The sequence below is a fragment of the Penaeus chinensis genome, chromosome 36 (genome assembly GCF_019202785.1).
Source record: "Penaeus chinensis breed Huanghai No. 1 chromosome 36, ASM1920278v2, whole genome shotgun sequence".
Classification (NCBI taxonomy): Eukaryota; Metazoa; Arthropoda; class Malacostraca; order Decapoda; family Penaeidae; genus Penaeus; species Penaeus chinensis.
Window position 1 is genome coordinate 30,750,527 of NC_061854.1, and position 15,000 is coordinate 30,765,526.

The following is a 15,000-nucleotide window of genomic DNA, read 5'->3' on the forward strand; positions in this document are numbered from 1 at the left end:
TGCGTTATTCTAAAAAGTTGGCATCTACCTTTCATTATTGCTTTCTGCACTGTTTATGCATCATCACAGATGGTGTATATATATTAGTATATCTAACTATGTGTAAACAGAAATCTCATATATGTACTCTGCAGAGGAGAGGAAAAACACAGTAACCGTATAGCTGCTATTGCTATTGTTAATATATAATGTCCCTTGCTTTATTACACTTTTGATATAGCTAGATATATATTCTACCATTTTATGAAACACATCTTTTCATTCTGTCTGTATTTTCTGCAGGTGTTGTATGTGCATACAGTAATGAGGCATCATTGGAGTATGTTAGAGAATCATTAGAAAAGTCACTCTTAACACAACTGGAAAGTGAGGAATCCACTCCAACTCCTCCCATCACCGTCCTATTTGCTCCTGACCCGGACCTGGACCATAATGCAGCACAGCACCTGCATGACGAGGGAGCAAAGTTGGCTGACAGGTGAGAACATGTTAGATTTTGTGTCCCGTTGTTGTCTAGTGACAGTGTATGTGTTAATGATGATGATGATGATGATGATGATAATGTTGTTAGTGATAATGTTGTTGATAATGTTCAGGATGATGATGATGATGATGATGATGATGATGATGATGATGATGATGATGATGATGATGATGATGATGATGATGATGATGATGATATGGATATCACATAGAAGAGATTAGATGTCTGTGAATGTCTGCTAGCTTTAGATATATAATTTTGAATTTTGCTGATAGTATTCTAGCTTTATGTCTGTGCATCTTAGTTTTATGTTGCATTGTGTAATAATTTGAGCTTTAAAGTGAACTCTTGTGTATGCCCAATTTGTGCAATGAATGTCAAATCAGCTTTCTAGAATGCTAATTGCTGAAGTTTTTTCTTAACCGACTTCAGATATATGTGAACTAAATGGCTAACCCTAATGCTATCCTAAAACACAGTCCCCCTGGCAGCTTGCAATGCACTTTCCTGGACGTTGGTCTGAGTGTTGGGGGTGGCGAAGGGCGGAGGTTCGACAGCAGTTTGGTCACGAAGGCGCTGCGCTCCTTAATCACCAGTATACAGCATCGCAATCACTCCCTCAATATCTTCAATTCTGCAACATTACCCAGAGATTCACAACCAGATATCAGGTGAGGAATAGGGGACCTTTTAACTTTTATAAATCTACCTTGATGAATATATTTTAAAGTGTTGATACTCACCATAGAGACATTGAATATATAGTGTATTGACATATGTGCCGAATATGCAGATTGGTATTTATTATAAATATTAATGCGTCTTTCCAGAATCATAATGTGCATGTTATGTGGAGACCCTTACTCAGTGGAGAATGTGTTGAGCCCACTGCTGAGTCACCAGTGGTGTATTGTAACTGGCGATCAATCCATCTCACTACAAACATTCCTAGGTAGGTGATTTGTATATTTTATATATTTGGTCACTTGAATTAAAAAAAAAAAAAAAAAAAATTCTTGTAACTAGATGTTTCTTTACCTTGAAGTTTCCAGTTGTCAAAGCTTGGTTTGTTATTGCCAGATAGCCTTTAGGTAGACCTGGATATATAGCTTTTCAGAACCGAGATGAAGACGAGAATCGTTACATTCTTCCTATCACCCATAAATGAGTACCCAAATTCTCACACTAATTACAGATGACTGCAAGCGTCGTGTGGAGGTAATAGTGTCGTCCTACCATGGTGCCAATGCTTTCCGCGAAGAGTTGGTTCATGGTTTCATCCTTGTGTACTCCACCAAGCGCAAGGCTTCACTAGCTACACTCAGGGCATTTTCTGCAAACATTCCCAATCTTCCTATCCAGGTACAGGCTGTTGTATACTGGTGGAAATTTAATTTTTCCCTTTTTTGGCTAATTAAAAAAAATATATATATATACATATGTATATATACATATATACATATATATACATATAAATACATATATATATATATATATATATATATATATATATATATATATATATATATATATATATATATACATACATACATACATACATACATATATATACATATAGATACATATAAATACATATTGATACATATAAATACATATACATACATATATATATATATATATATATATATATATATATATATATATGTAGATGTATATATGTATATACATGTGTATATATATGTATATATGCATATATATGTATATATACATGTTTATATATGTATGTATACATATATACATATATATTTGTATATATGTATATATACATATGTACATATACATATATATATACATATAACATATACATATAAATACATATATATTCATATATACATATGTATATATATGTATATATATTACATATATACATATATACATATATACATATATATATATACATATAACATATACATATTAATACATATATATTCATATATACATATGTATATATATGTATATATATTACATATATACATATATACATATATATATATACACACACATATATATATATATATATATATATATATATATATATATATATATATATATACACATACACATACATACATACATACATATATATATACACATATACGCATATATACATGTATACATATATATGATATATATATGTATATGTATATATATATTATGTATGTGTATATGTATATATTATATGTATACATACATATAATATATATATATATATATATATATATATATATATATATATATATGTATATATATACATATATATATATATATATATATATATGTATATATATATATATATATATATATATATATATGTATATATATATATGTATATATATATATATATATATATATATATATATATATATATATATATATATATATATTCATATAATATGAAATGTAAAAAAACTTCCTTCACTCTAGATTCTGGCAATGACGGACACGAGCAGTGCTTCTGCATTTTTTGGATCTGATATTTCGCAACAACTGATTACTGAGGGTAATGCCATAGCTGACAGACTACAGGCACATTTTATGACATCTACTGCAACTTGTCAGCAAAAGAGTAAGTATTTAAAATTGTTTGATTACAGATATCATTGTGTATTTTTGGTCATCATTCTAAGCTTTTTGTTTCAAGTTACGGTTTGGGTTTACACATTTAAAGATTGATTTAAAAAAAAAAAAATTAGAATAAAGATTCATATAAAAATTATTTCTCAGTAAAGATGGGAAATGAAATCCTTGTCATTGTTAGTGCACAATAAATATACATTACCCCTTTGGATCCGGTTCCTTTCTGCTTATGCTTGGACCAAAATCAAGGTATTAGGCTTACCTGAGTGGCAACCCTTCTGGGTGTATGGCTTGTAAGCCCAGCCCACAAGAACACTCTTGTGTAGTATCATGACTCTTGTCATCCCCTTTACAATGTTATTTTTTCCTGCAATTTTTTTCTCCTTTTTGCCAATTTCTAAGGTCTAAATTTGTCTTTTTTTTTGCTGCAATAAGACCGTAATATACTGTTTTCACTGAGCAGACTCCGTATTATTTCTCCAGGTAGTCTGTAACTCTGAGCAATAACAATAACAATAAGTACTATTGTGTCATTTGTGTCATCATTCAATTTTCTGTAACTTAACATGCTTTGGATCCTTCTTCCTGAATGCCTACTGAGTCTAATCTACTTTTAACCCAATGGCGACGGGTCACGGCTATCGCCGTCATAACAATACGCACGATGTGAGGCGTGCGGCTGTCCGCAGCGGCGCCGCGCCAAAACGCCCCGAGGCAATGATTCGGCTTGATGTACCGATATCACGCGCTCAGAGTCGGCGCGCTGCCGCCGTTCGCCAGAGCGTAGAGTTTTTTTTAATTTTCTATACCCGGTGCCATTAGGTTAAGAACATTGTACACTCATGGAGAATGATTCCCTTCATCCTGTCCCTCAGCTGAATTTTTCATAGCGGGACATTCTCATCACTCTGGCCCTCTGTCCAAGTTTTCCATTTTGGCATATTCCTGTCACCTGGATCCAATGGGTTAACCTTGTATAAAAGAGAAAAACCCCATAGACTATTGTGTTTTACATGTTAATCCACAAAATCTTATTTCCTTTCTGCACAGCTGCTTTCTACACACCATTCTTCAAGGAGGTGTGGGACAAGAAACCAGAAATTGAGCAGGCCTTCAACATGGAGGATCCCTCTGGCCTTGATGACTCTGGGGAAGGCACGCTGGAGCGCCCACCCCATCACCACCACAGGAGCATCACGCTGCCACCACCAAGACGAAGCCTCCCACCCAGATCCCAGTCTGCGGAAGGGTGGGTCGAGTGCGTTACGTTTGGGTTATTGTTCTTAGGAGAGACTGAGTATTTGAAGTTATCATCTTGTTATTTTTTTTTTTCCCCCATCTTTTTTCCCATTATCAGGTTAATTTTCCATGTTATAGGAGCAGTTCAGAGATCTACGAGACTGTGCCAACAGATGTTTCTTTAGGGGACGACCTGGATGAGCCTCTATCACCAGTATTCCCAGATGACCAGCCTCTCACACCTTCGGATGACTCGGATATCTATTCCCACATTGATAATGACGAAGAGGAACACCTCATGAAACCCTCGCAACTCAAGAAGCATCAGAGATTTCAGCAAGGTAAGGTTTTCAGTATTTAACACCATCTTTTTTTTTTCCCAATTAAGAATTTTATAGAATGTTTGTGTGTGGTTGTCAAAAAAAAAAAAAAAAAAAAAAAAAAAAAAAAGGAGCTGCCATGTCATTATTTTTATTTATTTATTTTTTTGTTTATATATATATAAAAGAGCAACAGGCAATATGTTGTGAATTTTCAGGTTGCATTGGCTTTTAATAGCTATTTTTAAAATTATTTTTACTCTTTTTTTCTTTACTTGCTTTCAAAATTTTGAAAAAATAGATGAAAATAGGAGCTTTGTGTTTTTTGTATGCTTTCAGGTTAAGAAGAAAGAAAGAAAAAAAAAATGATTTCAGGAACTTGGTGTGTAATGTGCTTTGTGTTTCGTACTCTTACAAGCAAGCACTTGTATCGTCATGTACATTTTATGTAGGAAAAGGATAGAGGTAATTCGCATTTTTCCCCTCCCTTTTTATAGAGTGATAGAAGAATAGAGGAGTGATAGATGTGACTATGCAATTGTCATACAGTAGGTACCTCCAAAAGAGTCTGTGTACATAGATAGACTAAAAAGCTTTCTGAGATCTTACAGTTATCGAGGTGAAACAGTAAGCAGCCAGTGAGTGAAGAATCATTTTCTATTTGTTCAGTATTATTAGATTGCTTATTGAATAGATAGCTCACATAAATGTCCATTTATTTACTTAAATATTTAATGCCATAAACTGCTTATGATTTTATATATATATTTTTGACTGTCGTGTATGTTTAAACAGGTTTGTGAAATTTTTTCCCTTGCCTTTGTCTTTCCTATGTGTAAGTGTGATAGTGTGTGTGGATGTGACTATGGATATATGTGTATGTTTGTGTGAGCATTGTGCGCATGTGTTCATAGTAAAATGCAAGTGTGGGTGTTCATATCTTTATTACTTTGTCTGTCTTTCTCTGTCATTCTCAGTGTATCTTAGTCTCTCTCTATTTTTCTGTCTGTTGGAGTATTTCTATATGTTTGTAAATGTATAGAAGTGTTAAATGTGTGTTTGCAATGATATAGGATTAAGTGCAAATGAGTACATGCTTTTGCTGAGTGTCTGTGTGGGTGTATACCCAAATATGTATGTTTTTACTTTTATATTTCTCTTTAAAATTCCTCTACTAACATAGGGGAAAGCAAAACCATTCTTTACTTGTCATACATACAAGTTTGTTTCACTTCAGTACAAGTCAGTCTTCTCTCTCTTTCACATTTTCTGAAACTATAAGGTCTTGTCGCTTTATGTACATGTAATATGATTTCTGATTAATTTATTTGCCCATGAATTGTTTTGACAGTATCATGATTGAACCTTGCTGATAAGGTATAAACATTCTTTATTTCCTTTTCTCATAATTACTTTTGTCTGCTTTTCATATTAATGATAAACTTTGCAGTACATATGGTCTTCTTCCAATACTTTATCCTTTTTTTGTCAATTATACTTATTTTTAGGTAATTTTTTGTTATTATTTTTTTTTGTCTTTATCTGAAAGTACCATAACAATGAAAATTCACATCTTTTTGATTTTGAAGCACACCTCAGACATAAATAATTCATCTTGTAAAAAGGTACAAGCTAATAAGTGTGTATGTGCTTAAATAATTCCACAGATTTTCAACGCAGATGAGAAAATGTGCATCATATAAGAAATTATTGGCACGCTTGTATAAGCAAAGATTTATTTAATTTATAAAAACAAAAATGTCAGTTAATATTTTTGTAAATTTTATGAATATAAGCAAAGAAGTTATGGGCCTTCAGAACGTGTGCTTGATATTTTTTTAAGAATCTCAAATTTGTGGATTAGGGCCTGTTGTGTAATCCTTTGCAGAATAAAAACTAGATTAGCATTTTTTTATATTAATAATTACTATATTTGGATAATTACTGATTGTTCACTTATTTTCTTATTGGCTTCTATGAGCATGTACTGGAAAAGAGTCACTCTAAATACAAAAGCATATACCCAGAAAATATAACTCATTTTGTAATTTGAAACTGTTACAACGGCTGCCCATATGCAGTTAATGCTTTCATTTTTGGCATTGTTGAATCATTTTATGTTATGAACATAGCCTTAACCCCTTCCTAACGGATCACGCCCTGAGGCATCATAACAAACCACACGATCTCTGGAATGCAGCTGTACACTGTGGCAACATGCCAAAGTTTAAAAAAAAAAATTCACCCTTCATTAAGGGGTTAAAATTATAGTGAACAAAACTGACAAATATGTTATATCAATATTGTTTAACCATTTATACCTACCAATTATTAACTTTTGGTTACCTTATTCTTCATCAATTTTATTTAATAAATCTTTAAGTTAGATTTCTTAAATTGATTTTTATATTTCATCAAGTTTCCCAATGGCAGACCTATTTCTTCCTCAAATTTGTTTTAAGAACAGACACTACTATCTGTTTCATCTTGGTACTTGATCTCTCCTTGTACAACTGTAAACAAACCAACATTTGATTATTTTTTTATATGTACAAAGATACAGAAAAGCAGTGCTACTGGACAAATTTACCTGCGTGAGCATCAGATAGGTACTAGGCTGTAAAGATGTTAAGATGGCAAGCATTTTCTCATTAACTGAACAAAGAAGGTGGAGCTGTCAGGACACTTTTATCTTTACACAAGGGCCAGGGTATGGAGGATAGGGGAGAAAAGATTCTATGTCATTTTATGAATAGGATCTGTATAGCTAGTGTTGTTATTTACAATGTTTGTTTTTATTTTTTCATACATTTTTAACTAGTGAAGAAGTGTATTAATTTTGTGTATGTATTTGAGTTGCTTCTATGAAAAATTGTTTGTCACTATGTCAGGAAGGAATGTGTAGATAGCATTTTATATATATATATATATATTTAAATCTTTTCTGCTTGGGATCATAAGTAGTAGGTTTAGGTAATGAATATAAGCTTTATATTTTTCTTGCAACATTGCTGTTGGCTGATTGTTTGATCATTGTTGCTGGACACTAGCTTTATAGCATGGCTGTTTTGATTGTTTATATCTTAAAGCTTAATTAATTGTGCCAGGCTCCATTCCTGCTAGTGCCATTAATTTTCCTTACATATGATTGTCTGCTTTAGAGTGATTGTCTAGTTTCCATTTTCTAAATTAATCTTCGATTTAGCTTTCCAGTGGATATATATTTCCACGTATATAAAACCAAATTATAGTTTTTAAGAAATCCGTAAATTAGTTATTTGCCTGGTAATTGAGCAAAAATTACCAGCAAGGATTATTTCCTCATTGTGGCTATAACCTTTATGTTACAATGGATAATGCTGATAGTTGCAGGAACAGAGAACACTTTCCTTGACTTTGGATCCAGATTATGAATATCTTAGGAAATATTGCTATGGATTAACAGTGTCATTCCTGTTTAGTGGATGTATGATACCTTCAAGTATTTGGTATATATTAAGAGTTATTTATGTATTATATAAAAAAAAATTGTTTAATCTTTCTAAGCTCACTCATATTGATATTAGTGTATTCTAATGCAGGTTCTGGAACATGGATATAGATATAGGAAACAAGTTCATAAAGAGTGAGCAATAGTTTACAATAATTATTTATTTTTTCTATTCACTGGTAGTGTGCAATGTGCTGTGGTAGTAATTGATTTATCTTTGATGTGAAAACTATAGCATTAGATGTTTAAACAGACTACTATTCTGTAATTTTCATAAACCTAGACATTGTAATCAGTATTGTAAGATAAACGTTTTATATTAATTGTTTTAAATAGAAAGTAACTTCCCTCATAAGGACAGCCATGTGCCCAGAAGCTGATGTAACTGTTAAAATGGTTGATTATCACATTTAACCATCCACCATAATATGGGGGATTGTTTGTTATAAGATTTGCATTCCTGGAATTCAGATAATCACAAATCGTAGATGAACAAGCTTTAGAAACATTAGTCGGGAATCGTAAATAAGCATGGCTTTTAAGCAACTCTCAGATAGTTCTAGAGTTAATGACTAAGCTTACCCATTCTTTTATTTCTATTTTTGATATGACTAAGCAAGACTCGCATTTGGTTTGACTTGATTCAGGTGACTTATTGCACAAGACCATTTCATTTGCACTGGGTGACAGAGACCAGCAAGCAAACAGCCAGTAGAATGACGATACTGTTCTCCATCAAATCCTGAAAACGTGTTATTTGTCTTGGATTGTTAGACTTCTTAGATTTTAACTGATCTAAAATATATAACAGGACCTTTGCATGTAGAAACACCAATATTGATTCCTGTAACAATTGTACTGTAGCCTCACTCTGTAAATCAATCACAGGAGAGCTGTTTAATGTTTTTAGATATTTCATACACCTTGTGAACACCTTAAAAATATGTATGACATTGTATATTTGGCTTTTGGAGTATGATACAAAAGTTTGTATGAAATATTATCTCTGTCGATCAGAGTGAAAAGACTTCCAGGAAGAGAATACATCGCCAAAGGATGTAGTAGCATGAGTAAGAAGCAAGTGAAGTTAAATAAAAACATCCATTTATTCACTTCTTTAAAGTTGAAGTGGGATCAATAGAAAATTCGTAAGTGAAACTTGAATAATAATGAAACATTATTGAATACATTGAGCACCAAGTTACAAGTCACTGATGATATTTTATGTTTAACCAAAGGTTTGCATTTGATGATAATGTATACTCAAAGAAGAATATTGATGAATATGTTGCACTTCTAGACTACTGCTTCTGGTTTGCATGTCAGAAAGCACATGGTATATTTGTTGCATAGATTTATGAAAATAGGGGGGTGTATCATCTGAATGTCACTGGTCAGCTACTAATCATTGTACACCACAACTTAACATTCTTTTATGTGATTTATTTTTCAGATTGAGTGTTGTGTGGTAATGTAATATGATGAGACAGTAATTGATAGCAGTCAGAGTTGTCCAATGATGTGTCCTCACACACAAATGCAAATGCTAGGTTTCTTCTTCGTTACAGAATTATTCCGTCAATCATATCCGAGCACAGAATCTCTGCCCACAACTGTGTCTTCCCGCTCCAAGGTTTCCACCCAACCCTCTGACCTGGAGCCCACGTACCCCCCCTTGCCACCATACCCACCCCTACCTCCTTCGGCATCTCCACCACCTTATAGTTATGTCACACGTGACCACTCCTTCGACGGTGGGAGTGGGGGACAGTACAACCAACGGGATGGGGCTGCATCCCCATCCCAGCGTGACCGTCCCCCTCCCCCATATTCTTTTGCTCCACGCACCTTACCCCATGACATGAATAAACCCCAGCCCGCCCCTAGACACCAGTTCTTTAAGGCAGAGAGTTTGACGCTAGACCATGGGGCCTCTGACCGAGACTACCTCATGATACGAGAACGTGTGGACAGGGGTGAATATCCTCTTTTGCTCTCTTACACTATGGCACACTTTATTATTTTGGCTTGTCACTATAAAACAGTTATTTTGGTTTGCTGCTGTACATTATGGGGATAGACCTGTGCCCAGGTGCATGCGTGATTTTAGAGATAAATTTGTAGGAGGTATCTTAGATAACTCAAAGCAGTGTAACTGTAGAAAATGAGTATAGTGTAATGATTAATTCTTTTTTGATATGTATACTGGAATTATTAAGAGGAATTTTGTTTCAAAGGATATGACTTAAAATATGAAACCGTGTGGTGTAGTGAAGGATGGTTATTGTAATTATTATCCTGTTGCAAACTACCTACAAACATGTAAGAAATTTTTATGGTATGTATATGACAAAAGGAATTCATGAAACCTTGTGGAAAAAAATCACAAATTTCTCTTTCGGGACAGTGCTGTAAAAGCGTAAACAATCTTGGTTTTCTTAAGTTTGGAATATCTTATGAATTCTGTTTAAGGCAATGAAGAGCAAAAACATCAGGACATCATGGGCAATGTTTGTCTGTCCCCATTGAGGTAGCTCCATTAAATGGGGATTTTGATCACTTTAGATTGGCTGGTATGTTTTGAACTGCATGAATTTTTTGGCTGTAATGGTCTGGAGTAGCAGGTATAATTTTTAAAATAGTACCAAACAGTACTTGCATTCTTTGTATATGCATGGTAATTTTTATGTTTGCATGGTTGATTTTCTACCATTTTTTTGCATAGTTGATTTTTTAAAAGATAGGTTTTTTTATTTTTTTTTTATTATGATGGAAGTTATTGGGAAAATCTAAATAGTCACTGGCTATGCCTTAAATGTTCAACACATTCAGGAAATTTTCTTTTTTATTTTGGATTTTATAAACAGTTCTAGTTCATTTGATTATTAGGGCATTTTAGGGTAATTCTATACTTAGTGAAATACTTAGTTGTAATGTGTGGGTATAACATCATTTTAGGGGGGGGTGATATTATTATCTATATCTGATTGCAAAATGATATTAAAGTACAGATATATATATATATATATATATATATATATATATATATAAATAGAGAAATGCAGGAAGCTTTTTACATAAAAAAGAAAAAAAAAACATATCTGCTGCTTTTGCTTATGGAAAACAGAGAACCACATCTGTATGATGACAAATTATTTTTTATAATTTATACATTGATATTTTTAAATGGAAACATACTAGATATTTTTTTATGATCTGAAATTTTTTCTGATATATATTTTTTAACAGTCTGGTATTTTTTTATGGGCCTGAACCTAGATTTGAATAAAAATAATTACTAGCTATTTCAGATTTTGAGGAGTCTAAGGTGTCTTTTTTCCAGGATTTTCAGTATCCCTAAACTAATCAACTAAACACTCAATTTTTCCCAGATTGTTACTAAGAATATCTGTTGCATGAAGGTAACAGACATTTTTTTGTTCCCCTTTGCAAAAAAAAAGTATGTATTTTAACCAGATTGCAGATTCTGCCCTTCTTAGTCAGTGTATTGCCCTTTTGACAATTTTGCATCACAGAAGGTACATTAAGTATCATTCATTACTTCAATAAAACTCCAGACTGCTGTACAACTATGATCTGCCTATGATAGGAATGCACATGCTACCAGAAGCTTCTGGTTTATGTAGCCTGATATAAGTTGACCATCCTGAGAATGCTTTTTTGTTGTTGGGAATAGGGAAGAAATGGAAATAAAAAGAATGGAGAAGATTGGTGTCTTCTTGAGAGACCGTTTACTTATCTCTCTATGCTTCTGTCTTTCTTTCTGGTTTGAAAATTTGTAATAATGGGTATGCATCACCCCATTTGCCAGCTTGATTTGGTTTTTCTCATGCTCAACAAGCAAATCCTTGCTTGGTCTTAGCCTCGGTATTTTGCAGCTTCACAATTTACTCCAGATTTCTAGTGTGGTGTGTAATTTAGGTTTTGTATTGGTTGGTGGGGTTTTGAGATCTGAAATGTGTTCATATCAAGGCCTTGGCTCTTGCTCTTTAGCATTAATGCACATGTAGTAGGGTAAAAATTATGTAAGGATGATTGTTGTTATTTTTGCATATCATTTATACACCTATGCTAACAGACACTCATCATTTAAATAACCCATTCCATCACTCAGTACCCATTATTATATAAGACTGCAGTTCATCGCCAACAGTTCATGTCTGAAGTATTTATGTTGGAATTTGCTGGAGTGCAAAACTACAGAAGTTATAGTTATTACTTTTAGTTGGTATGAGTAAATTGTCTGCTTACTACATAGATGGATTATCTCAGGATGAAAGGTTCTTTAAGTTTATCAGGTGAGTTCCTTTGCTTCCCATAAGTAAACCTTCTTTTGACAATATTGTGGTTGTTAGTGGAGCTGGGATGTTTGTTATTTCTTGTTGGTTTAAAAAATAGATTTGCCAGGTGGCAGTTAACTAAAGAGGAGATGATTGGTCATAGGTGTTTGATACAACATTGTTTGTTTGAGAGTGATACCATTTGCTGACATACTACTAAAAATGAGGGAAATATAACAATCAAAGGGGGTTTAAAACTGATTTAATTCACATTTTGAAGATCAGAATCCAATTTTTCAGCTATAGGTAAGCCTCCTCCTCAACTGCAGCTAAAGTCATAGCATACATAAATTACATCACACAACATTTGAACTTTAGTCCATTCATATGTCTTCTTGACCAAACTGATTCAAAACAGAAAAAGAGGTTGGGACTAAGAAATGCTTTGTTTGGACAGTTCAAGATGAGCAAACAATGTGTTATGTGTTCCTATGATGAACTCATTATGGATTGATATTATTACTTACTTGAAAGACAGAAGCATGGTGGTACCATGATCAGAGGAGTAAAAGAAAGGACATGAAAAATTGTATCAAAGATTTTAATTTTAGATTCTGTCTTACAAATGGACGGTCTTTATCCTCTGAGGTGTTAAAGCAAGCCCTGACACTGTTGCCCAGTTCATTTATTTGTTTATATTAAAAGTAGCTGCTGTAAGAATGTAACCATTGATAATTATAATTTCATATATATGCATGCAATGCCTATTGAGGTGTTGCTTTATATATTTTATTTACATATAGATAGGTTTAGAAGTGCTTAGTCACCAAGGAGTCAATTGCTAGCCCTACCTACTACACCCACTTCTCTGAATTTTTAAAAAGTAAATTTTTTATTTTTGTTAATGTTAATTGCTCATAACAATAATTATAATAATATAAAAGATCATACAATTATGATGATGAAGCTGAAGATGATAAAAACAATAATGTTGATAATACTAATATATTTTTTTTTTCCCAAAAAGTCAGAGATGGGTCAAACAGGCGAGGCCAGATAGGCCTAGCAATTGATTTCTTTGTTGACTAAATGCTTTTGAAGCCATGGGCCCTGTATATAAACAAATATAATAAAACATAACTATGGTGGTCAGCAGATGTACCTATCACCAATGGGTTAAGAATATGCTGCAACCTCTGAACCCTGTAGCTGGGATAATTTTCTATGTTAATGCTTTTGGAGGATTGATTTATAATCCAAAATGTGTTTTGAGAACTTTTTAGCAGTAATAATGGAAAGAGAATTTGCTATATTTATGCCCCTGGATATCACTGGTGATGTGAGATATTTTTAAAATGTGCTTTAATAATGAAGTGAATTCCTTAATTACAAAATAAGCTTGACAAACTTTGAAGAAATTGTCAGGGTTTGTTTTATGCCAGTACATATTAGGATATGTTTATTGCTTTTGAATTCTTGATGCCAGAAAATAGAAATGGTATTTACTGTATAAAATTTTGCAATTCTTTCTGTTAAGAAATTTAAGTCTGTAGTATGGTAGTATGAATAGTCCATCTTCTTTAAGAAATGTTAAGATCAGATAAGACTGTATAAAACAGGAGCTCCTCTTGTAGATGTCAGCATTCTGGAATGGATGTCAAAAATCAAACTTAATTGTCATCTCTCCTAGGGCAGGGTTGTCTATCCCCTCAGGAGACCTGGATTTGGAGGTAGCATCTGTAAGAACAGATTAACTTGCCTCACATAGACATGAGGAAAGTCTAGTGTTTCCCTTTTGAAATCTGCTTATGGACTTGTCTGATTATCGTCCCTGTATATCAAACCTGGAAGGCGACTTTGTAGAGGAAAGTTGCAACCCTGGGGTGCTGCACCCCTTTGGCTTCACTTGGATTACTTTACAGTGTTCCTTGTCTTTAGTTGAATCTCATGTTCTATTGGTCAATACTTTATCTTCATTGCAAAAGTAAGGGAGTGCCTGCCCCCCAGAGTCATTGATCAGTAGTTTCCAAATTCAAGAACCCTTCATCACCCCAGAGTACAACTAGCTGTAAGCTGTTGGTCAAGTTACCAATTTAATGTAATTCAGCTGAAACTAGTTTCTGTGGGTGTGAACAAAGGTCCTTGAGCAAGGTAATTGTTCAAATGTGTGCGGGTGAGGTAGTAATGTGGGTGGTGTGTGGTTGGTGGTCCCACAGGTGGTCTACAGGTGTACCCCCCTCCCACGACCCCCCCTGAGCCGGCCCCCCCAGATCGTGAGTGTGTGGAGGGCCCCCCACGCCGTTTGGTGAAGGCCACCACACTCCCCACACCCACTCTGCACTCTGCAACATCCCGCACCTCCCTCGATGACCTCACATGTAACGTACACTATAGTGCGTTCACCAAAGATATGTTCCTTCTATAAGTAGACTCACAGCCAATCAGCACCCAAGATTGGAATGTATAATGCACAAATTATTTGTCTTGTGAAGTCAGGTTTTGCTTGTGATTAGAAATAGAAACCTGGTCTGCCACATTTTTTTCCAGATTTCTAAATTGATTTAGTGC

The 15,000-nt window shown here is 33.7% G+C and overlaps 1 protein-coding gene across 28 annotated transcripts in view; it reads left to right on the forward strand.

Moving 5' to 3' along the window:
- Nucleotides 1-15,000, forward strand: part of LOC125044694 (rho GTPase-activating protein 190-like) — a 194,055-nt gene that overhangs the window by 139,312 nt on the left and 39,743 nt on the right. For 20 of the 28 annotated variants that reach the window (XM_047641523.1, XM_047641521.1, XM_047641526.1 and 17 more), the window contains 8 exons: nt 283-478; nt 964-1,155; nt 1,315-1,436; nt 1,680-1,846; nt 2,930-3,071; nt 4,133-4,340; nt 4,460-4,662; nt 9,700-10,107. In XM_047641523.1, the coding sequence (XP_047497479.1) occupies nt 283-478; nt 964-1,155; nt 1,315-1,436; nt 1,680-1,846; nt 2,930-3,071; nt 4,133-4,340; nt 4,460-4,662; nt 9,700-10,107 (1,638 nt within the window). The remainder of the gene's footprint in view (nt 1-282; nt 479-963; nt 1,156-1,314; nt 1,437-1,679; nt 1,847-2,929; nt 3,072-4,132; nt 4,341-4,459; nt 4,663-9,699; nt 10,108-15,000) is intronic. The other 8 variants (XM_047641543.1, XM_047641545.1, XM_047641546.1 and 5 more) reach the window with 6 other exon arrangements.